Below are 25,966 nucleotides of genomic sequence, written 5' to 3'. Positions count from 1 at the left end.
AAGCTGAGAAGAATGTTTTCCATAATGTTCCTCATGACTTGGCTGCCAGTGAGTCACTTGGTAGCAAAGAGGACCGAGTTACCGCGGTGTCTCTAGCTTTCAGACTGGAGATTTCTGCCGGTATCAAACCGACATGAACTTCCACTACGAAGGACTGTGCCAGATTTCTGAAGACTACTGTACTTCCAGATCATTGCTAACTTACTGCCATGGTTTAGGTTGGCTGTACATTGTGGCCTGAAACTTTGAATCTCAGCTAAATCGTTTTTTGCTACTTTTTTGAAAATATGGACAATGACTTTTGTTTTGCCAGTTAAATCCAATGAAACAATGCAAGGGAAAGTCGTGAAAAGTTTAATACAAGCCAAAGAGCACAGAAACTGAAAAATAAACAGAAAATAAAGATATAGAATCATAAGACATTTTTGCGAAAGGGCTGACCAAGCATAATATATTTTTTACTGTTATAATAAAACATTAGCTGTAAAAAGCATACTTAATTCCATATCTTTTAAAAAGAAAAAAGTAAATACTATATCATACATGTATGACCTCTGCAATTCTTTAGGAAGTTCTAATTAATTGTAATAAAATAAATCCATACATTTCTGTCTGTATGGACATGCAAGAGTGCACATTTGTATGAATACTGGGAAAAAAGATAAATCAGGTTTCCCGCATATGGAAACGGTTTAAAGAAAACCAGTTTCCATGAAATGCATAACGAGGTAAGGGTAGGCTCAGATGTGGGTGCGTGTCTGCGATTAGCTGGAGGAACGGAGCGGGGCGGGTCTTTCCGACCCTCTGCTGGGTTCCTCAGAAATTAAGGGGAAAAAAAGGGATAACGAGAATGAGGCCTTTGGAACGACGGTGTGGAAACCGGAATGAAAGGGAGACGAGGATGCGGAGGCCTTCTTTTGTGAAACGCCGTCGCATCCCTGCCGTAAATCACGGGGCGTCTTCCGTGTCACCGCGTCTGCCGCTGGAAATCCGAGGGGCCTCTGTTTATAAAGCCCGCAAGTGGCAGGTCGGCACACATTCAATAAGCATGTGTAGCCAATTAGGGCGTTTCGTGTGTTTGCTCCGTGAGATCTGCCTTTAAAAAAAAAAAAAAAAAAAAAAAACAACAGGAAATAGTCCTCAAGGGATTCTGGAGAATTACTTTTTAAGAAAAGGGTCAAGGTGAATTATCTTCTGGAGAAAAAAATGACACATCCACTCACTGCATGTAAATCTCTCATATGTTGACAAAATAAATTGTATTAAAAGTTCCTGTGCAGTCTACTTTGTGAGAAAATCTGTATTTCTACAATAATTACTCAGCTGAATTGTGCTATGTTTTATCTACTCGAGCCTTCGTTCCACTCAATTGCATATTGCTGCTGCTCTGAATTCAGCTGATTCCTTGTGCAACTTTCTTTACAATCGCCACAAATATTCTTCACATCTGTGCCTTTCTTAGTTCTGTGAGTCTTTGCGATTCTTGTGTACTAGTGCTGATATTTAGCTGTCTTGCTGGACCATGGAAGGAGGATTCATGTGGATTTTGGGTGGGGGTGAGATTGCTACTTCAAATGCCAAAATGTTCCACCCAGTGTTAAAATATCTTCTATTCTACTGTAAATCACCATATAGGAGCCTCGGAAACCCTAGGTCAACCTAGGAGCTACTCTGGGTTGAACTCTGTTTTCTGTCTGTATCTGATTCACTAAAGTCTGCAAAGTCCCTAAATATCAGTCACATTTATTATTAAGTACCAGACGGAAAGGAATGTCTCCTCAGAGCCTGTCAGATAAAGACAGATCTTCTTAATACATATTTTCATGTTTCTTCTATACAATAACCTACCAGCACTGAACTGTCCTGCTGTCACAGGGGTGGGCAACCTTATCCAGAAAGGGCTGTTGGGTATTTGGGTTCTTGCTGCAACTCCCTAATTAGATTACTAATTAGAGGACGGATTGGCTGAAGAGTTGGGTTTGAACAGCTGACTTGAAGGTCATCCCAAAAACCTACACAAACACTGGCTCTTTGAGGACAAGATTGCCCGCCCTTGGGCTATCAGAAATGGGTAACTTCCGAAGTGGCTACACCAATATGCATAAAATGCTATGCTAGTACATAAAACTGTTGCCTCCTTACTGTTGTCGAGCACTTTGTACATGACAGCAATGGAACAATGTGATTCAACAGGGGCTCTAGGCAACAGCAGATTCAGCCCATTTCCTCTAAAACGTCCATCCCAATCAGTATTTAATGTGTCAGACTCTTCAATGTAGAGCATGAGCGCTAGCTGCAGGGCTCTCATAATGAAATCCAACACAATGCTAGCCAGAACAACCACAAAGCTATTGCTGAATTTTGTGAACCTCAGGAAGCTACTGGTTCCAGTCACTTACTAGGAGAACAGCAAAGAACTCTGTCCACAGAGTTGAACGGCCAGGACCCTTGTTCTTTTGCTCAACTCACTGCACCAAATATCTTGAAGACAGGCAGAAGGTTCAAGATTCCTCTAGTCAGAGGAAGTCGTCTGATAGACATCTGCTCTTGAGGCATCATAAACTTTCATAACAACCTCTTCAGACACGAGGATTATGACCTTCCTATCCACTTAAGAACTTCAATGTGAGAGGTTACAGCAGTGTTTCCGGTCCTTGGGGACCCACAGATAGTCCATGTTTTTGCTCCCTCTCAGCTCCTGATATTACTGTCTGACACAGAGCTCAGAGGGAACAAAACTGTGGACTGGCTGCGGATTTCCGATGACTGGATCGGGAAACACTGGATTACAGTATAAGTCCCAGCAGCAAAGTTAAAAGGGGTTTAACTCAAGCTTGGGACATCTGCAAAAAATATGGAACTTGTGGCCAGATGATTATAACAATTGTATTTGAGGGCAGTCACTGAAAGAAATTTGCCGAGCTCTTTAATATACCTCCTTTTCCTGCCTCTCCAGAAGAAAGAGAATTGAACAAGTAAGCACTCCTTTTCCTTAGTAGTAGGTTAATTCTTAAAATGTATTTCAATAAAGTCACTTATCACTATTATGTGTCTATTATTAACAGTGTTGGGTGATTGTGTGGAACAGCAGAGGTAGTACACCGTATTGTAATGAAGACACTGAGAGCTACGGCTTAGCAGAAGGTCAGACTAAATTGCCGTAAACCTCTCTCAGAAGTACTTGAGCAATGTGGCGTCTTTGTCCAAAAAAAAAAAAAGGGGAGGGGACAATAAGACCGTGAAGTACATGCATCTCTTTGAGGAAAGAACAAAGCCTGAGGTTTCGGAGATGAAAGGGGGATGAAATCTAAACTAATCAATTCCAACAAGGCGGTTGGCTGTAGTTCAAAACTGCCAACAAGCAGCAACACTGCAAAGTAATTTAACCTTCCCCATTTGCTCTAGGCTCAAAGTAGAGAGGGAGGGCGCAGAGCGGGGGCGATGCGGGGGAAAAAAGAATCATAAAATAACCTGGCACTGAATCAAACAGGTGTACAAAAGGAAACCTGTTCTAATGACTGCACTAGATCTTAAAACAATCTCTCAAATTAGTGCCTATTTAAAGACAGGCAAGTTCTGTGTCCTTTGGAGGATTCTGAATGGCATTTACAGTTTACAAACACCAAACCCCTGTATACTTTAAGGACGTCGCATAGACGGAATTCGATGGACTGAGCGAGCACCGATTTGCCAGATTTCTTCATTAATTTCATTGGCAGATCTGACATTTCTTTCCTGGAGGAAGGTTGTTTTTAACAGCTTAGGATAATTGTGGTGCGGTTCCCTTTCCAACATTTGACAGAAACACATTCTTTTGAATACTGGGGCTTTTGTCTTCTTAGTGGGGCCGGGTCGGGGGGGGGGGGGGGGTTGTGTTTTGTGCAACCTCAGCATTAGATTAGGGAGCAGAAAGGGCTGCCTGCTCTCAACATTACCTGAGATTCGTCGCGGCACGTCGCTGATGGCAGGCAGTCCGGTGCCGCGGGTTGATGACAACGGCGCTGTGGAGTGGATGGAGGGTGAAGCCATCTGGCTCAGATACGGGGGGTAGGACTGCTCATAGGACCAGGGGGGTGAGGATTGAGCTTGTCGGGCTTCTGTGAAGATAAGACCAAGGGAGGAACCAGTGAATTTATAATTATAAACCATAGGGTGGGTATTATAAAGTACCCCTGTCTCATGCCCTGTGCCTCCTGGGATAGATTCCAAACTCACCATGACCCTGTACTGGGATAACCAATATGGAAGATGGATGGACGGATATAAATACTGTAGCATAAAGATTTACAATTCTTTCTGTTTTCGATTTATATAAATGAAAGGAGTTTAGGGTAACAGATCTAGATGACTCTGGTAGGGCACGTCGACCTACAAAGCAGCACTAATTTACCGCACGCTTAATTTTATTGCTCCTCTGCCTGTGAACTTCGGCTACATCGACGTGGCTATTTAGAAAACAAAAGAAGTTTGCATGCCGTGGTGTAAATCATAAGCGCTCGGTGCGCACGTCTTAAAAGTGCTAAAGGGATATTTACTTTTTGTATTAAGTGTCAATTAAAATGATCAAAGACAGTGCGTTTAAAATTAGAGCGTAGCTGAGAGGGAAGGTGGAGTGCGTGGATGTCCCAGGGTGGAGTGATGTCAGGTGACAAACACATTCATTCACTTCACCTGTGCCTCAGTACTAATCACCCTAAAATGGCCTTTGTTATTTCCCATAAGAACGTGCTGCGACTGATGCTGTACCTGACTACTCCCCTACATCTTATTCCCAATTTATAACCATGCGTTTTTCATTAGGCTCTGTTTTGGGCCCTGTTCTTCCCTGCTGTTTCATTAAGCAAGTCTCCAAAACAAAAACTCTATTCCTTCCATCCATCGTTACGTGAAACTGATTCGCTCACCCTCCATGTTTAAGGAAAGTTTTAAAGCAGCAACAAGACGAGTATCTTAGAATACTGGAACTACAAAGGTGGCTCGGTTATGCAGCTCTCCTTATCCTAATAATTTGTTCTTGATTCATTTCGGTTGATAATTTTTAAATGGACTGCTTAGTTTTACCGACGCTGTACTAACAGACATCATAGCTGTAAAAGTGACGTGACAAAGCCGAATGTAAAACATGCAGCGCTGATAAATGGTATGCAAACAACTTAAATCAGCTTTTACATTGTATCATATACAACTCGGCGCCCCCCAATATGCAAATACAGCATGCAAACAGCCCCAGAGCCAATTCTGTTTCCTGTTTGTCTCTTACACTCATAAACAAAGAGCCTACACTGACTGCATTCCTCTCTGAATCTGGCCTGGGAAGGACAAATAGACACATTAATCATTTGAATAAAATACATTTGTATATTTGCTTTCTGTTGCTTTTCCAGTCGGAATTACAGTTGCCAAAAACAGTTCTATGTAAAATGGAAAAAAAAAGGTCAGAAAGTCATTGATGATTTTAATTTTTACCATACTTAGATGACCTATGTTTGGGTTACTGCTGTGTGAAAACAGAATTACCGCACTTCCGAGAATGAATCTTTTATGCTTTTAAACAAGGTATTTAATATTACTGGCAAAATACTACACGAATAGCTAGATAGTGTATTAGATAAACAGGGTCAGACAAAACTGCAAGCTCACATAACAGTAGTGATAATAATTCTGACGTGATAAATAATAATTTTTTTTTCTTCTTTACGATGTCACCTCAATAACTACTGACTTTATATATGCTTCAGTGTGCGCCGAGTGCATAAATCCTCGCAATAGCTCCTAAAAGACCGACAGCGGTCATGGTGCCGATTGTGAAACCGAGGAAGTGGTTACTTTAAACAGATGCGTGTGATGGCCTTCTCTCCCAGGCCTTACCACACCACACTCAGCCATATTCCAGACCACGCTTGACCTTAAAAGATCCCCCAAACTGACGTGGGCCAAGAGTTTAATTTAATGATCACCGTTACACCCATAAGCCTGTAAGTCTTTTTTTTAAAGGATGAGAAGTGGCCAAAGTCAACCACAGCACTGTGCATGTGTAAGAAAACTTTTTTTTTTTGGGGGGGGGGGGGGGGGATGTGTTGACAGTCCGCCATGTAGGCAACCATATCTCTCTTACCGGATATCTGAGTTTGTCCTTGAGGATTGAATGGAGTCGGGGCGGCGTTGAGCGACGGACGGGGGCTTTGCGTTGGTACGGCACCCCTTATGGTCGTCTGCCTGAGACGCTCCAGCTCGCTAAGCCGCTCAGAAAACAAGCCTGGCTTTGGCGGGTCCTCCAGCTTCTGTCTGTGTCCTGCCCGATCAAAAAGAAAACATCATTAAGGAATGGGTGAGATGGTTTAATACTGCATAGCTTTGTAATGATAAACACGCATCACAATAAGATGCCTGTCGCCTCGGTTACTGTCCGCTCAGGCTATTGGTAGCATGATGTCACAGCATAAAAACCTATGCATGCATGATTTTTTGTGCATGTGTGTGTGTATAACATTAAGGAATTGATATTTCAATATTAGGAAATGCTTTTGATGCTGAAAAAAAATGACATGATCGTGGCAAAATAAAAAATAACAGCAAAACACAAATAAATAAATAAACACAAGACAGAACTCTTTGACTTTCTTGAAATGACAGCAACTTCACATATGATTTCCAACCAAATAAATCTAACTAGTTACTGGCGAATCTCCAACACCTGAAGAGACCAAATATATAAGAATTCTGTGTTCTTTGTATTTACTGCATTGTAAACGGCTCGTGGTGACATCAGCTAAAAACCTTTTTGTAAAAAAAAAAAAGTCTGGAATACAATGTAATTAATACATTTTCCGTTGGGTGCATCGCCTAGCTATAAATAAAACGGACATTTTTGTATGGGATCGCCGTAATTCCACTAATATAATCGCCTCCGCATAAATTTTAAACACTGTCTACGACAACAAACCATATACTTTGATCCACAACCTAAAATTTCCACTGTACTTTGAGACCTATGCTTTCCCACATTTGGAAAAAGTGAAATGTGGTGAAAATTTTCTCCTAAAGATCTTTCATGTGGCTAAATTGAAAGAGAATCAAAAATAAAAAAGAGAACAGAAAAGGGATCCATTTTTATCCCCATAATGAAACAAATGCTTTATTTTATTATTCTGGATAATGTATATGTGTCCGGATAAATATATTATGTGTCTATTCAGGGACATTTTTCCAGCTTTGCAAACTAGGACTGCTGGCCTGTTTTGATGTAGACTCATGCCAAGGAAGCAAGCTGGTAAACATCTCTGTTACCTATGCATTAGATGTTTAGCCAGAACTTCATACGTAAAACTGAAATCTGTCTGAATGGGTGAACTGTTACCTATCTGAGACAGCAATTTGCTATGTAACGCTAATAAAAAGCAATAGTAAACCGCAGATGCCACTGAGCACAAATGATACCATAAATTCCACAGAAGCTCATAACCTCGTCTGTCCAACTTTTATATTGATTTGGGAGGAGAAAAGAAGGAAAACCAAGGTTCGCGCTTCTGGGCCGTTTCATCACTGAAGCAGGTCCGTCTGTCTGAGTGATTCACTTCTTCTACGGTATTTTAAATAACGAACAGAAGAAGAAGGGAAACAGGCTCTCTGAAGTTCACAGGCATCCAACTAGAAAGACTAGACAGGCAGCCATCAGCCCTGAAAAACCTGATAACTACTCCACACAAATTCATCCAAACGGAACTCAGGTGTACAAAAGAGTTTGGTGCAAGGACAATTGTAGATGCACCGTAAAGGGTAAATCCACGAGAGACATTTGAACTCTTAAGAAAATTATCAGCTTCCACTTTGCTAATTACTGTAGTGTCCAAGGGTGTAGAACTGGGTATGGATGGTAAGTACATGTGCCTACTACTACTGTGGGAGTGCCATGTGTGTATTTAGGGAGCGGGGGTTTCGGGGCTGATTTGGTCTTTACCAATGCTGAAATCAAGCCGATGACATTTTACTTTACATTATTATCCATTATTCAGCAGTCATTATAATGCATTATAGATACCTTAATAATAATGACATAATAATATACCTTCATAATGCATTATAATACATTCATAAAGTATTGTACACGGCTATAACTATTTAAATAAAAGCATCACACATTATAGCCATGTTTATTATGCATTATGAATCCGCTATAAAGCTCTCAGTTATAAGCCACTATAGATACCTTCATTAGTGCAGTATGAAGCATCCTTAATTCTTAAACTGACCATTATAATGCGTATAATCCTTTATGAATGCAACATAATGCAGATCTGTATAATGAATCTATATGACTGCTTTAAGCAAATATCAGCAGTGTGTGTATGTTTGGCTTCGGAACCAGGGGATTCATTCATAATTTGACTGAATGAAACAACCCCCCCCCCCCCCCAAAAAAAAAAAACAAAACAAAACAAAACAGATTTGTATTTAAATTATTGAGCCACCATAAAAAATCTCAGGTTAATTATATGCTTTTGTTTTTAAACTAAAAATTATTAACTACTACATATAGTGTATTTAATTTTAGCTGTGGTTAGTGTATACAGCTTTAACAGTGGGTGTATGGTCTTTACTCAGTGGATGACTAATGACTGCTTAATCATTTAATAATGGGTCTTTTTACAGAAATCCCCATGAAAGAGAGGTTTCAGAAGGAAAGTTATACTTGGTTTCTGTAAATATTGCTATTGGGTTTTAGATATACCAACTTGCCACCTAATCGAGCCGTATATATTAATACCCATATCGGATATCAGAGCTAAGAAGTATCGGAATAACGAGCGAGTTCACGTGCTTACTAATTCCCTGTAAAAATCAATACAATTTACAGTCCATTACAGTAACTAAATTAGATTTTTCATGTTGGTTTCATCTTTTATTCTTTTACATAAATGTTACTACTAAATCTCTGTTGCTACTATCTTGAAACATAATGCACGGCACTGGAAAACAGAATACACATGCATATTAAACACAAACTGGATACTTACACGCCCAATGCCACTTGGTACGTTGTTCATTTTTTTATGTTTGCACTACGTTCGCTACTGTAAACCATGTACATTGTTACTTCATTGTCCAAGCACATTATCCCACTTATGTATCATAGTCCAGCCCCAATCTAATCTTGTATATACTTTTTAATTTTATATGTTTCATATTTAATTTTATACCTTCCTGATTGCCTTAGTATATTAATGGTTATTTTTACTTTTAAAATCTTATTGCTGCCTCTTCTATTTACTGCACCGTCCAGGAGTGACTTAGGTGAGACATTTCACTGCATAACGTGTATGTGACACATAAACGATCTTGACTCTTGAACCCCATTTTATGACCTCACTAACTGTTCAGTAATTAAATAATTTGTATCTAACCAGCCCTTTATCATGTACAAATAACTATTTTTGAGTTTTAGGGATATTATTGAGGGATTAAATGGTGCTTCCTGAATGGGCCTGGAAGGGATTATAATTTTCCCCCATAAGAAATAATGGAAATTGCAACCCCATATTGCACCCCCACTTTGACAGCTGTCTGAGGAATCCATTACACTCCGGTAATGGGATATAGGTATATATTCTATACTACATTTGAAAGACTGAGAAAATAAAGGGCAGAAATCTATGGCTGCCTTAACCTCACCAAAATATACTAATTAGTTTCTCCATCTTTTATCAAAAAACCATAATAATTACCTATTCACAATGGAATAAAAAAACCATCACATATATTCCAGTCTGCATGACAAACAAATGAAACATTACACCTATGAAAATTTCACGATACTAATTGATACTTAGTAACACAATATGCAAAAGACGAGTCAGTAACACTAAAAATATGTAGATTGCACATTTTGTACTTTATGAAATTAAAAATATAATGTGGCACGCTTCCACAGCACATACTAAATTAACTTGTCTGAGACGTCTAAATCTGGAGACGCTTCAGTAGATTTATACTGGAGATTTATAATATTTAGTCATTATGGGACTGAGAATATAATACAAGATACTATGAGATAATGATACGAGATGATGTGAGTCCCAGGTGTGCTGTATTTTACTGTATATCGCTGTCAAGAAACATGCAACTACAAGAAGTGCGGAACGTCAAACTTTTTGAGTGAAGTGCCAAAAGAGTAAAATTACTGGTCATTGCCGATGTATGTGCATTAGACCTACATTATGAAGTTTAGTTTCCTATTAGCATACATTCTGATGCAAAAATATATACTGGTTTCATTTCAGGGAGGCTTCGCATGAATCAAATGTTTAATAACTGCAAAGTTACAGCCTCATTCTGTGTGGGTGGCAGGAGGGCTATTGCAATCTTAACCGAACCACAACCATAACACAAGCATCAGACATGTTATGGCTAGACCAGGTGTTGATCCGGATCACATTAGCGCTCGGCATTCAAAGCCAAATCAGGAGACAGGTTGGAGTTGAGATACACACACAGCTTGTGCAGTTCACATTAAACGTAGTGCTTGCTGATAAATGTGAAACGTGAAGCGTCATGTGGCTTAAATTGCAAAGCCTTGACAGGGATAAAACAGCAGTCCTTTCATATTACTATGCTGAAAGTGAAAATACCATAGCAACATACTAATATGCCAATTTATAAACAAAGATACATGAATAGGGTAACTGTTGAAAGCGTCTGATTTATTGGTTTACTAGTCGCAGAAGACTGAAACGAAATAGTAAACCACCTGAATTTTTCTGTATAGCGCTGTTATATGATACATGAGGGATTGAAAATGCGTGAAGGGGAGGCCTTGATCGACCACTGGGGGGGTCTAAAGATGAGGAAAGGTGAGCGAGGAGGAGAGAGAGAGAGGGAGGGAGTGAGAGAGAGGCAGAGACGGACTGTGGCCTGCAGCCAGAATCCTGTGTGGTCTGCGTATCCTAGGCATCAGAAAGATAAATCCGGCCAGGAGAGGGCACACACAGCAGCCGCAGCCGCAGTCTCACCGATCCACTGCCCCCCCACAGGCAAACTGCCGTCATGCAGATTCGAAACTTTTGTTTCCTGGAGTATCCATGGAAGAGCCAAGTTTAATTTTGATTTCTAAATGAGAATTTCAAATGCTCATGTCTTTACCTTTTATAAATGTACATTCACTCGATTTTTTCGATGACTTTTTATTTAGGACTAAACCATCAGGTTTTCTATTCTATTCTATTATATTCTAGCCATATCCATGCATTATCTGGGCCTGGAAATTAACAGTAGTAGTAACAACAACAACAACAACAATAATAAAAATAATGTGGTTACATTACTGACAGTCTCACAATAGCTAATGTTCTACACTGACACCGTAGCTTCAGTCCAGAGTTCAGATGGTATGCAAATAATTTACTTTACATTTTATATTTTACTTCTTCATAAACTAAGATAAAAAAGGAATGCATTGGGATAAGCAATTTCCTCCAGAATAAAGAAAGTGTTCTGATTCTGATATACTGTACAGAGGGATGAGGAAGGCACAGACATGGGAATTCTTAATGCAAATGTACTGAGCAGGCGAGCAAGAGGATCGGCTACAATTTCATGGAGGCATTTATGATATTTTAAAACAAAACAAAGGAAGCCGGCATTTTTATCAGGACACAAAATTTTGCAGCAAACTTCTGAAATAAATATGAAGAAATATATAAAATGAAACGAATTCCTTTGTGATTCCAGTGGTTTGTCTTTAAGCACCTGTATTTACAAATAAAAAATTTAAATGGTGTTTGGCAAACAAAAGTTTTTGGGTATAACGCAATAGAGATGGGTGTGAGTGTATGGGTGTGTGAGGTGATTAAATTAGCTACAACACAAATATATATATATATTTTTTTTGTGCCTGACTCCTCTGACACTAATCTTTTGCTTGCATTGTTGCAATGTATTTGCATGCAGGTACCCCACCCCTATCTATTAATTAAAAAAACCCCTATAAATGCTTCAGCTAATGACATCAGCATGAAACCAGACTTCCCCTGTAGAGTCATACTACATATAATCAGGGCCTTTCATTTATTGCACAGCGACAAAGGAAAACAATTCCTCCTTGTGCTAGGAATGGCAAAGGCCTTGTTAGCTGACACTGTTTATGCATTCTGGCAAAATACAAGTATATAGATTCACTCCACATAGCTTTTGTTTTTTTTCTTTCTTTCTTTTTTTCAGAGGCGAGGAAGCAACGCAAAAGCTGTTTAATGCCAAATGCATGTGGCAACTGATGAGACAGGAGATATTCAGTTGCACCGAGGCAAAAAAAAATAAAAAATATCGACGGCATGACTTTTCTCTTAAATGTACGAGAACAATTGCATTCAGAGGTTTATTTGGGGAACATAAACGAACGAAAGTGGAAATCTAATCTCTGGGCTTATAATAAAAACGCATAAAAAATTTTCACTGATTGCTGAGAACGAGCCGCATAAAAGAAAACAATATGCTTTGTGTCCCAGCTGAGCATACATGTGAGAGAGCTCACTTAGGAATGATCCAGTAAGCAGAGCTCCTCCTGAACTCGGAACTGTTACCAAGCAGAATATGTTACTCGACAACCACTGACCTAAAAATAAATGGTCATAGAACTCTGGCCCAGACTATCGTCTGTGTCTTGGCCTTTCATCAAGCTAATGTAAAAGTGCAGGTTGATGGTTCCTCTCCAAATGCTCACTCTCTCTCATCATGACCAAAGTCTAAATCTTTTCTTTTATCTTATCAAGGTTTAACAGAATAAAAAAATACTAATGGTGTTTCTTGGATTTCCGCTGGGTACTCTGACTCTGCCCACAGACCAAAAACATGCAGCTAGTTTAAGTGACAATTCTAAACCGCTGATAGTGTATGACTACATTATGTGTGTTTGTACCCCTCAATGGACTACCATTCTATAGAGGGTGTACCCCAGCGATCTGCACTGTGCTAGCTGGGATAGGCCCCAGACATATCCACACCCCTGATCAGGATAAGTGCTTAGAAGATGGATGTATGGATATATGGATGGATAATTCAGAAGACTTGTAGCAAGTCGGGTGAGAATATTATTTCAGCAAGGCTGTATGAAAAACACAAGTTACTGTGAAAAGTCTTAGGTAGTCAAAGTTTAAGTGATTAAAGCTATTTATCTTGGTAGTAAGTGTATATTTACTCAGAAAAAAATACAGTCTAACATTAGAACATATATGCAAAATAGTGTAACAGGAATTCTGCAAGACGTTACTGATATCTTGCTGGATGGCTAGATGAACACTGCTTCAGACACCAAACCTCTGCTCAGGGGCACCTCAGCCATTCCATGTATTTGTTGAATTTAACCACCAGCTCACTTAATTAATTTAATTACTAAAAAAAAATAGGAGGTACTGATTAGCCATACAAGGTGTTTTAGAAGTCGAGTCACGAAATACATGGGTGTATTGGATGGTTGCTGCAAATTCTGGGGTGATTTCAGCAGAGGTTTCGAAATGGCTAAGCTAACACGCTTTTACGGACATGACACCTTAGTTTTACATCAACACTAAGATAATTTAAACATCATTTTCTCTAGCTGCTTAAGACTTTTGCACAGCACTGTATATATGTAAATGATTCATTTAGATTCATTCTGCAGACACTTACGGACCTCAAACTTTGTTCTTAACGTCTTCATGTCCAACATACCGAGGATAGTATATAAGGGTTTCACTGGGAATAACTGCCTAACAAAAAGGTTATAAAATTTGTCAAAACTGTCTGGGCCTATGTGTTAATGCATCTGTGATCTGAAAGTGCCTGACTACTGTATGACTGTACCGGAATGAAGATGGAGTTATTTTCTGGGATGAATTACAGATCTTGGGCTTCTGCACTCCACCCCCCCCCCACATTAATAAATTACTCTTTAAATCCAGAACAAGATGTGCCATAAACGAAGAAAAGAACAACAAAAGGAGATTATACCATTATAAAACATATACAAGCCCTTTTGATTCAGGGGATGATAGCTTTAGATTGTTTTTCTGAGATCATCTGGACGCATACACTCGCGGCCCTGTGTTCAGTCTGAAGGAATGCGTAAACAGGCAGTAGCAGCCTCGCAGCAGCCTCGCAGCAGGCTCGCAGGAGGTTGCACAATGCAGATGCCTCCGTGTGTGTCATTTCCTGCTTGGCCACCTGCCTGGTTCCTAGCAACAGCAAGAGAAGAGCGGGGAGGTTTGGGCGCAGGATGCCTAGAGCTGGCATTTTTTGACATCTTCCGCTAGTTTTAGTGTTTATGTCTGGTAATTTACCCAATTTATCTGCCGGTGCGTCTACTGGGCGCCTCGACGGGTTCGATTTCTCCACCGAAACATAACGGCGACGACAAAGCATTAAATAGGAGGGATTCCCATCGAGCGACGTGGGTGTCTGGAAAGTCTTCCGCCATTTCCTTCAGACAGATATGATGAAGCAGAAGCGGGTTAGATCAAAAGCAGGGAATATCGGTGATTCCATGGGATCCTTTTAATCCAGTAATGAAGGATGAGCTCGGGCTAGTATGAAGCGACTCCAGTTCCTAGTGCCAGATGTGTTTATGGAAAGAAGAAAAAGTTGTTTGTGATGTGATAGCATTGATTCGGGAGCCAAGAACGGGAAAGGCAAATATATTTTATGAATAAGAAACATCTGGGAATAGGGAGACGCCAGACCAGTTGGCATGAAGCAATATCATAAAGCCTTTTATTCCTGTTCGTATAAGCCCCATTAAAATGAGCTGATGGTAGCTCCACGATAGGCAGTGTAACTCGGGAACAATATTTTCATGGTCTATTGGGTGGAGAAGGCTGTAATTTCTGACTGGGAAGTGAGAAGGGAACAGATTTAACACCATAAATCCCCTCTTTTCATTTGCTGACATCATGGATGCCCTTCTACTGCTCTAACAAAATCGCACGATTTTGCTCTTTACCGACATTCCCCGAATGGATTTCTCCCCCACTGACCATCATCCCCAGCCAGTTACTGATTTTTTATTTCTGTTAGCGTTTGATTCCAAAGCCTTGCAAAGACGACGCAATATGATGTAGTACGATAGATGGATACAGCAACATTCGAAAAAATACCATAACAGGCAAATTAACAGCGACGTATCATTCTCTTCTCTGCCTCTTTTCCCGGGATGTTTTCAATTTTAATGGGAATATTTGCGGTTTGACTAACACACAGTGCACATGGGACATAGAGAAGCAATAGATGCGTACGTAGATGGATTATGTCAGCAAGGACAAAATGTGCTTGACTTCCCCACACCATAATATTGATGATGACAATGCAGCCATACTTCTATGTATCCCTTAGATTGCCATAAATAACCACATGATCAGCAAGTCTTTTACTTTATGAATAAACCTCAGACATTTTCTGGGTGTTATTGGTGCTGGTATTTGTAGCAGGAGAATCCCATCCGTTTGATTCAAGGATATATAGTACTTGCATAAAGTGTGTTTTTAACAGTTAACATACAAAACATTAAATGGTGAATTAAACTAAAACTGTGAATTAAAGGCAGAAATACAGAGACTAAATTAATATCCGGCTTGTATTTTAATGAAACATAGCTGAATACTATTTATATGTGTGGAATGAATTATCACTGGCCGCAAGAAAACTTCATCAAGTATGCAAATACTTCACTTTGTGTCCCCTTAAGAGCATTAAACTCATTAAAGTCATATGAACCAAATTAATGTCGATACCATCTGCCTAACATCGAAGTATTTCAAAAAGTTAATTCTTTACGTGAACTGTACCTTCTTAAAGCATTTATAATGCATTTGTAGAACATTCAGTGCACTTTCATAATGTATTCATAAAACATTCATAAGCAGCATATAAGTAAACCATAACATCCTAACATACCTTAACAACTTTACTCCCGTCAATAGTAAACATTATATGATCAGAACAAACATTATAATTATATATATATATATATATATATATATATATATATATATATATATATATATATATATATATATATATATATATATATATATATATATATATTTTATAAAAGCTTATTAAAGCTGCTTAGGTATGTTTAGATGCTAAGGTATACCTTTAGTACATGCTAATTATGAATGTTCTGTGAATGCATTATGAAGGTGCACTGAATGTTCTGTGAATGCATTATGAATGTACTATGAAAGTACACTCAATGTAAAACTACCAAAAAGTACTCACAAGTGAATTCAGGTGATACACATGCTGTAGCAGGGGTGGAACTCCTGGTACATGAGTCTAAGGATGAATAATATTTTCATATACCTTTTCACTTGCCTGTTGTTTGTTAAATATTTTTTGCAAATCATTAGTCCCCTCTTATCAACATGTTGAGGTCAAAGTCTTTAAGAATTTCATTCTTTTTTTGTTCTTCCTGTAGGAATGAGGATTAGGTTTTCAACTTACTTATTTACACATACAAATGCTTCAATGTGTACCCACGCATAAAACTGAATCCTTCCTGGCTAAAATAAATATTTAGCTAATATCACGGGCTATAAATCTAAAAGACAAGCACGCATTGTCTTAATTTGACACGTCTGCAAGCTTTAAGATAAAATCCCATACATATATAGATCCACATATATTGCTGTTATTTTTCTTATTTATGTGAGTGTATAAAGTTTTGAGTGATATTTTCCTTCTGATTGCAACCATTCTAAGATGAATCATTTTCATACGTTCGTGACCTTATTTTCAGTTAATACTGTGTTTCTGGGTAAACATTTACAGTTCCAATGTGATACAGAGAATGTTTGCCATCGTTGTATGACAAATGAAGAAGAATGTATGAGAATCACATAAGCTACTCAGTTCACAAAACTGATATGCAAAACGCATTGCTGCCACATTACAGGACGTGATGATGTGACACATGGCTACACAACACAGGACTCTGAATAGGATACAGTTGCAGCTGTACATTTGTTGCATTTTTGTTATTATAACGTTTCACTAGGAAACATTTCAGAAATGTTGTCTGGAAAAAATAATCTCTGGAGAATGACTAATTACCAATCTAATGAAATAATCATCGGATAATCTGGATAATCCAAAAGCAGAATGTACAACATTAGGCCGGACAGCAAGGTATTGTAGAAGAATGTCGAAGAAAGCATTGAGAGACTGGGACACCTTGCGTTACACATAGCAGGTAACTTTGGTTTAAAAAGTCTGAACGTTTGGTACCATCAGCACCACCTGATTGCCTGGTTCTGAGTCCGTAGAGTCAACCCCCCCCCCCCCCAAAAAAAATGGATTAGGGAAGAATAAAAGGCTTAACAAATCACATTCTGTTGGCATCTTCATCTGAGGGTGTGTAATGTAGTTTACGCATCATGTTTCACAATGAGCCTTTTCATTATTACTGTTTTTTTGGTCTTTGTCATATTTGTAAATCATACAAGTTCAATGACGAACGGCATATGTTACGGAAGGCGATTGGCTGTCTAGATCCGGGCGGCTTTCATTCCAGCCGTGTGCACTAGCATGTTAAAACCTCCAAAACCACTCTGGCACCATTGGCCCCCCCCAGTGTCCTGTTGCTAAATGGAACGGCTTGTGTTGTTTTCACAGTTCCCACATTTCATAATGCAAAAGAATGATATAGAACGTCATCGTAACAGGCATTCCCAGCCCCGATCCTCCCCAATGTGAACAATGCAGTAAGAATAACACTCTGTCGTTACTATCAAATGACACAGTTGATTAGGTGATGGTGGTGGTTGGGGGGGGGGTTACTCACTTCTCGGCTCACGTGGGCCATCCACTGTGACTTTAATGGCTCTGTGGTAGGTCGCCACCTGTGGTGGGTTTGTGAACACTGTGATCGTCAGAGTGAAGCTCTTTCCTGTAAACAGAGAGGTTGAGAACCATATTATCGCTATACTCAACAGCATAGAAACAAAGAAACGAAAACAATTGCCAAGTAATGGTTAGAGTACTGAGGAATGAGCACTGTATGTTCAATGTATATACTCCACTGTATATAAATCCTATTCCATGCAATAACAATATTATGAGAAAACTTCACACACAAGAAGGAATCATGTATCACTTGAGGAGAAAAGGAGCTAGAAAGTATTTTACAGCAAATATAGTATAGTATAGTATAGTATAGTATAGTACAATATACTGCAGTAACTGCATAGTAATAGTAACAGCATTATTACTGTTATAGTGCCAGTAGATTTGTTATACTTTTTAAATGTTCCATCCATAAAGGACATACAATAAAAGGAAGAGCTTATCTTCCCATTTGAACCCGTTCCTGAAAACAGCCTCAAAGCTTCTATACCTGTTCAGTCAGCTCACATTTTACACATTATTATGTCATAAAACAAATACTTGCTGTGTATGTTTGTCTTTCAAGCTTGAAACCAAGAGCCTTGGCAAATAGCAGCTATGCCTTAATCAAACGTTAAAAAATAATAATAATAATAATAAAAAGCTACAGCTAGTTTACACGCTGCTATAGTGTGGGATCAGTTGGACTGTAGTGTTGATAATGATGAACAAATTTGTGGAGTGGAGTAAGCAGAAAGAAGCACTTGCACTGGTTTCAGCTTCTCCTGGGTTAACCTTGTCTAGTGTGGGTGGAAGCCTTTTATAATCACAGTGTCCAGTTACAGTAAGAGAGCCATATGTCTTAAAAACCATGGGTACTAATCTAATTGTCTCACAGACTAAAACTTAAACAAAGTTACACCCATCAATGGTATGTCTGTGTCCACAATTGTTATTAAATGTACTCATCAAAAATATATTTTAAATGAGGTATCTTCTGCGTCCGTTCAGGTCTAGGTACGCAACGTGCCTTTTTGTCTGCAGCTGCGCTACTCGTACGTTGATTTACATTAGGTTAAATTGCGTATATCGCCTAGGACCTTTTGATAACTTGGTGGGGCAGCTTACTCAGCAACTGTGCTAATCGGTGAAGTATGCGGACTGTCGGCTGTATCCCATGCTCGGGGCCGTAATCGCTTCCAGAGACAGGAAAAGGTGGGCGGACGCAGTGACTCAGTGAAACGACCAGCCCCACACATCTTAGCCCGTCTGTCAGCCGGCTCAGCTGTGCATACCGGACCGTGACTGTGCCTCTTGTCTGTTGCCATCTTGACTCAAAGTAACCGACCTAACAGGGCAATCGGCAAAGCCTCGGTAACTTCATTTTTATAGTGGCACTATGACCTGCGTAGCTTGCAATGCTGTAATTATACACACCCGCTCTGCCATTTTCTGAAACTAACTGTGCAATATCCCTGTCAGCTAGAAGCGGTATTAGTGACTTTTAACACATTTGTTTAGCTATAGTCTCAAAAGTAGTATTATGACCAATCACCGTAAAAATGTCTGAGTGTGGTCGATTGCTGTCATGTTCTCACACCTAAAAGTTTACCGTGGGCTATTTTTTTCAATCGGCAGAATACATTTAGTCTTGCTGTCATACGGCTCTAAGCTTAACGTGTTACAATGACCCTGCACTTCACTGGAAAAATAGCTTGCATGCAGGGCTATTCTGATCTTATTATGTGGTGCCAATAACATTCAGGGAGATCAGTAATGTTATAATGCCTCATTTAATTGCTACAGTTCATTTGAACAGCGAACCTGTCTAGCATAAAAAACAATAGTCCCTTTAGTACAACCCCCTCCCCTCTTGGTAATGCAGTATTCTGAGTTATTTGTGGTATCTAAATTGAATTATTCCTGGTATTTAATTGTTTAGTGACTCGCTGGCAAAGGTTCAAAGTATTGGCACTAAACATACTAAAGCTAAATTAATAGTTTTGTAGCTAGGTATTGTTTTCAAACTTTCAAAGACCTTATTTGGCAAATTACATCCCAAGGAGATTTGGAAATAAACATAATAAAGAGTATTTTGTTGCAACAGGTCCATAATGCTAGCATTCTGGTACTGTTGAACATTCCGGGTTCTGAATTCCGGGAACTGCCGGGAGAGGGCAGGGGAACATGAGTGTTCTTTAACTCTGCAACGCATGACTCAGTTCCAAGGATCTGACACATCAAGTCAGGGAACAAGTCAGGACTGAGTTCCTTTTGCCCATCCTGCCTCTGGCATCATACTGCCTGGGATTCTACATATACAGCTGCCTTCAAAGGCTCGGAGAGTAATGGAGAGCTTGGGATCACAGGGAGTGGGTGGATCAGTTTTGGACATAACAGCTCTCATATCAAAAGAGCCATTCTTTATCTACTGTATGCATAAACACCATCTGCACATGCAGAATTAATTATTTTTGCTGACAGGCTATAGAGCCACTAAAACAGACTGTAGCAATTTTTGATTGATGACTGGCTGTTGTTTACTGTTGACTTCATTCACCTGATTTATACCTTTATGTGTGAACTGAGTCTACCTTGCGTATCTTACTTATGTACACTGTATGCTGTAGGTAAGCAATGTAAGTGAAAAGATATTTAAAGACTGCCACAAACTACACACACACATGCATGTGAGATAATTGCATAAATGCCTTTTTAAAATTTTCTATACTGTGTAAGCGTTTACTTTGATACGCATTTGGATATGGAGACTTCATCAGCTTGGAAAACTGCACAAAGGAAAACCTGGTGAAATACTAAAAGATGCTTAATTTATAGAATAAATGGTAGGATCATGAGGTACATAAACAAAGTTTATGTTTTTTTGTGTTATAACTGACGTAACAATTTCACAGATTCTGTTTACTATAATGTGTTGCTCTTTAGTTGTTCCTGTTCTGGCATTTGTTGGCTTCACCGCTTCAGCCATTGTGCGATATTTTATGAGCCATGATTTTGACCAAGTAATCCATTATAAAAATGGATGGTATTTCATTAGGCCAGCTGTCCATAGCCATCTTTTGCAGCTGTGGTCTGTACCCAACCTTAATGGATACAGAGTCTTAACAGTTACGTTACAGTTACTGTTATTAGATGACTGAAGGACATAGCCTTGAAAATCTAAATAGATCTAGCTTTAAATGCCTTTTAACAAACATGCGTTTCTTTCAAATGAATACAATGTTATAAAGTTATCAGGTTTGATTTAATGACAAAAGGTTGGATAATCAGGATCTAGATAATGCCAGTAAAGAGAGACCGGGACTTCCCCCTTGTGCTAAAAGGGCTGCTTGATTTAGAGGAAAATTTCAGGTCTAGTTCTATATATACATAGAGCTATTTGGATATCACTATATATACATATCCAAATGGCAAATGATCTGATGCATCTATTTATGTGCTTAGCTTGTATCCAGGGAAAATGGGACTGACATTAAGAACCTGTTTATAGAACCGCTTAGTTACTTTAAGGTACAAACCAGGGATTTGTGTGCCACTTAAAGGGCCAGAGTCTGTTTCGGAATATGAACTTAGAATGACGTTAATCATAACCAATAAACTAAATTTAGGAGATGATTTCATCACAATCTGATGCTTTGGAGACATCAGGCCATTTCTTTTCAGGGGCCACATGGCCCTTTATACAGTAGATATTCTCGTGTGGCACAGAGAATGACGCCATTACATACTTTATCGCAAGTAAACATAACTAAGTATGCATAATATATGTAAGTATACGCTAGGCAAATGATAATGGTAAAATACTGATTAAAATGTCACCTGTAACTGGCTCCCGCTCTCTCTAGAGGCACATAAGGCACAGTGAAGCTCACAAGAAATTCCACATACGCTTATAAGACCATCCCTCATATTCTACAACAATATCTCAAATCCATCCATCCACACTCGCCATATGCTAATGTTACAAACGGGTGTGAGTAGCATGTATGCTGGAAGTATAACTGTAAGCTGGAGGTGCATAAATGGCTAAAATTTAGCCTTTCTTAATATGAAATAAACGCCTATATTTGTACCAAGACCCTACTCAACTCCTATACAATATATATAAATACAACATCCATGCTTACCTTTCATTCTACAGCATTCACTCCAAAAATTACACCATAATACCATCCCGAAAAAGATATGTAACTATACATTAGCAGATAATCAAGTCAAGTGATAGCTAATTTTATGTAACATAATACTGCTTGAACTGCTGCATTGAGAAACCTAATACAGTCAGTAATATAGTATTATACCCCCAAGGCTTCAATTTTCCCAAGTTAGGTTAACTTTGAAGTTACAGACATGGGGGCAACATCTTTGATGCCTGAACAGAACAATGAACGGACTGTAGAGGAGGTTACACGTGTATTGTGCAACCTGTGTATTTCATTTAATTAAAATTAGCAGATTATACATAAACATTGTATCTATTTAATGTATAATCATTCTTTAAAATCTTGTATTTTTCTTACTGTGATGGAGTATGTCGTGTGAATTCAAAGTTATTTCTATTGTATGTAAATATAACATTAAAAATACAGTTTTTGTTTCAAATCAATATATTACATATTTCCTGAAAGATTTAATCTTTATTGTTTTTTTGCCATAAATTTTTGTCCATAACTTTAACGTTACATTTAATAATTGCAATAAATTTTGTTAAGAAAAGGACACACCTATTAATCAATAAGAAAAAATAATATAACTTCAGTGGATATAGTCAATATGCAGATGAATGACACCAAATGAATTGATCTGCATGCGCATATATTTCTAAAGCTATTTGTATGTTATCATTGTGTGACATTAAAAGTTTGCATAACAGAATATGAACTTAGATTCAATGAAACTTAGGCCCAATGAAACTCCCAAAATGGCTCCTGTTTGGAACCCCAAATAACTGACCCATGATCTCAAAATCAATAAACAACCTACCTCTTCCACTCCGGCCCACAAACCTGAGGTCATTAAAACGGGCCACTTGATTCTTCATGACAGCTGAGGCGTTTCGAAGCTCCGCTGAGTAGTTTTCATCATTTCCAGCCATTACTGTTACAACTGTCCCATCTGGCACCTCTCCCAGTGCCACCACCTTCACAAAAAAGGTGTACATGCCGCATGAAGAAAGATCAACACATACACACACTCAAACACACACAAGTTTGGCTCAGCTTCATTTATGTCTTAAGCCCAGTGGGAAAAAAAATAAACTTATGAGTTTCTTTAAGTGGATTTTGCATTATGAAAAGAAAAAAAAAAGACTTATCCGCCAACTTTGAAACTCATCGATTCATATTTGTTGCAACAAGCAGGAAATATCGCATGTAAAACTCATAGTGAATTTAGACATTTTATAAATTACACATATTTTATACATCATTACGTTGCTGAATCCTCTTAAATATGTTATATACACTTATACATGAAAGGCAGGATGAAAGATTATATAAAAATACAAAACAGATAATATATACATATTTTTTTGTATCTGGCCTATATATTTAGCTGGTGAACCATGCAATAGCATATTAAGTGGGTTTTCAGTTTCACACAGTGCAGATCCATAACAAAGAACAGTAAGAGATATGTAAGACACAAACTAGGCAGCTAAATCATTTAATAATTCAACTTTACAAAAATGCAGTCAAAGCCCCTTTAATTGCTATTAATACTGTAAGAGGTGTTGGTGACTAGTCAAACTTACAATGTTTATTCATACTTTTACATCAAGCAATTACTGCAGCAATTAGGAGGCGGTATCTTGTTCATAAGACCAAAATGGTCTCAGTGGAATTCGGGTCGGTCAACAGGCTTCAGATTCAAAGGTTTTTTAAGTCCCTCAAAACCCTTGTAATAGTCTTCACTGATCTGTTTACGTAATTTCCCGGGTTGGAGTCTATTTTGTGAACCAATTCAACGTAAAAAATACGGGATATTCACCCTTTTGTCCATCATAAAGCACGGTTTGCATTCCTATTCATTACAAAAGCACCGTTGAAAAGAGGAAAGATTTCTCTGTAAAATTTACCAAATAATGACAAATTCATGGTTGATACCGCAGGAACAATCCAAAAGTTCCTTTGAAATTCACCATTACTCTTCATGTTAAAATTTTCTACTCTTCAGTGCACAGCAGACAGCTAGAAAAGGTCTATGCCTCGAGTATAGTCTGAATACAAGTAGGCCTACGTAAGTATATAATACATATATGTAAGTATACGTATATACGTATACGAGGAACTAAACACATATGGAAGACAAATTCATTATATATATGTTATATATACATTATACATATATATATGTTCAAATTCATAATATATATATATATATATATATATTTGTTTATTAGGGGTATGTATCTATTCATTTTCTAACCTATAACTTACAGTACATTGCCCAGGGCTGATTCTTCGTTCCAAGACGTCATGCGATTTAACCACTTTAATACTAAAGCTTTCATTATTGTTAATTTATATGTACATCAGGAAGGCACATACAGCAGCCGTACTTGATTAATTTATCACATGCAAGCTCATGAGGACTTGAGGGCTGCTCCGTCCTAGTGAAAAGTTTTAAACACCGCCTTCCAGACATCATCCCTTGAGTTATTCAATAGCAATCTAGCTGTGAAAACAAGATGCGCATTTGTGTTTTGCTTGTAATAATAGTACCAGTTTTTCTATTATTTAGTCACCCGTGTGCAAATTATTAAAGATGCATGTGATCGTAGCTATGAATAGCGCGGCTTACTCGGATTTCAGGTGTCCCAACATTGCGGTAGGCATGTGAAGTAGGACTTCTATTTTTAAACGCGGACTATGCATTTACCTGCATTAAAGCTAATTGGGTACCTTTATGTGGCATGCATATCATTCAAACTCCTAATGAAAAGTCGCACCTAAAGTCATCAAATTTGTTACAGACCGGGCATTTACAAAAAATGAAAGAAAAAAGAAGAAAAGTTTCCAAAAATGCAATCAAAATTAACATAACACAACATAGGTTAGCATTCAGTATTTTATTCAAAAAATGAAAATGTGGGTATGTTTGCTGAATAGGCAGGACATCAGTGCGTACCTCGAAATGAACCGTAAATAGCTTACCTTGAAGGCTACGGGCAGTGTTTTATTACACCTCCAGTGAGATGGCAGGACGGAGCAAAGGAAATTAGGGCTGTCAGTCCGGACAAGTTCTGCGGGGTGATCGGCGATGATTTCCACCATAGTGCGATTATCGTGCGGCCGGAGTCTGGGCATTGCTGGACTCGCCTCTTGCTGCCCTGTAGCAGAGCTCAAATCGTTCATTTTTCCAGGGACCGGCTGAAGACTACTAGACGGGGGACTGAACCTCCGGCTGGTGCTGGGATCTACGGGAATGCGCATCACAACACTATATATTAGTAAAGGTAAAGTAACTGAAAATATTTCAAAAAATATGTTTTCCTTTAGCGGAGAGTCTCAGTCCCAGTAGACGCAAGAAGTATTTCGTGCGCTTACGATAACAGGAGAGCGTTTCAGGACAGCGCAAAAATAAGGAATGTGTATCCTTTCAGTCGTACCCAGCAAAACGCGACTGTGAAGTACTCGCTTTCCGAGTAACATAATTCATAAAAAGGCTGCTTTATAAGCTACCGACGCAGTTTGCGCCTTAATTCTAAAATAAACTGATTTTAAAATAGGTGTTCTAAGTGGTATCTGAAAATAGCTCCAGAAAGGTTTCTGCCTTCGGTAACTTAATCGGCTGTTTTATCCAAAAAAGAAATTTGACTTTTCAATTGACTGTTACGCGTAGAGTTGCTGTGGAAAATCATTTAGTTTTCGAAATATCCTCCGTACACCTGGAATCCAATTGGACTACAGCAAAATGTAAAAAAATATATATTTATATATATATCATAATAATAGAAAAACTTCTTCCGATGAATCAATGGGTTATGCAAATTATCAAAAGCGCACTAAACTCTTAAACGTAAACATCATAAAGCTGTCCGGCTTGAAATAGTCTCTTAGTCAACCCCGCAAAAAATGAGGCGCCTTTAGTACAGGGT

General features: G+C 38.6%; 2 protein-coding genes across 4 annotated transcripts in view; one reads left to right on the top strand and one right to left on the bottom strand.

Moving 5' to 3' along the window:
• Positions 1 to 25,966, bottom strand: part of runx2a (RUNX family transcription factor 2a) — a 50,081-nt gene that overhangs the window by 3,325 nt on the left and 20,790 nt on the right. For all 3 annotated transcript variants that reach the window (XM_048975505.1, XM_048975506.1, XM_048975504.1), the window contains 5 exons: positions 25,023 to 25,285; positions 22,852 to 23,008; positions 17,807 to 17,911; positions 6,116 to 6,292; positions 3,936 to 4,097 (listed from right to left, as the gene is read on the bottom strand). In XM_048975505.1, the coding sequence (XP_048831462.1) occupies positions 3,936 to 4,097; positions 6,116 to 6,292; positions 17,807 to 17,911; positions 22,852 to 23,008; positions 25,023 to 25,285 (864 nt within the window). The remainder of the gene's footprint in view (positions 1 to 3,935; positions 4,098 to 6,115; positions 6,293 to 17,806; positions 17,912 to 22,851; positions 23,009 to 25,022; positions 25,286 to 25,966) is intronic.
• Positions 25,187 to 25,966, top strand: part of supt3h (SPT3 homolog, SAGA and STAGA complex component) — a 90,724-nt gene continuing 89,944 nt past the window's right edge. Inside the window, exon 1 of the mRNA XM_048975509.1 lies at positions 25,187 to 25,324. The gene's annotated coding sequence lies outside the window, so the exon portion shown is untranslated. The remainder of the gene's footprint in view (positions 25,325 to 25,966) is intronic.

This window comes from Brienomyrus brachyistius, chromosome 14, assembly GCF_023856365.1.
Source record: "Brienomyrus brachyistius isolate T26 chromosome 14, BBRACH_0.4, whole genome shotgun sequence".
Taxonomy (NCBI): domain Eukaryota; kingdom Metazoa; phylum Chordata; class Actinopteri; order Osteoglossiformes; family Mormyridae; genus Brienomyrus; species Brienomyrus brachyistius.
The sequence above is the reverse complement of the archived record's forward strand: the minus strand, read 5'-3'. Positions and strand labels throughout refer to the sequence as shown.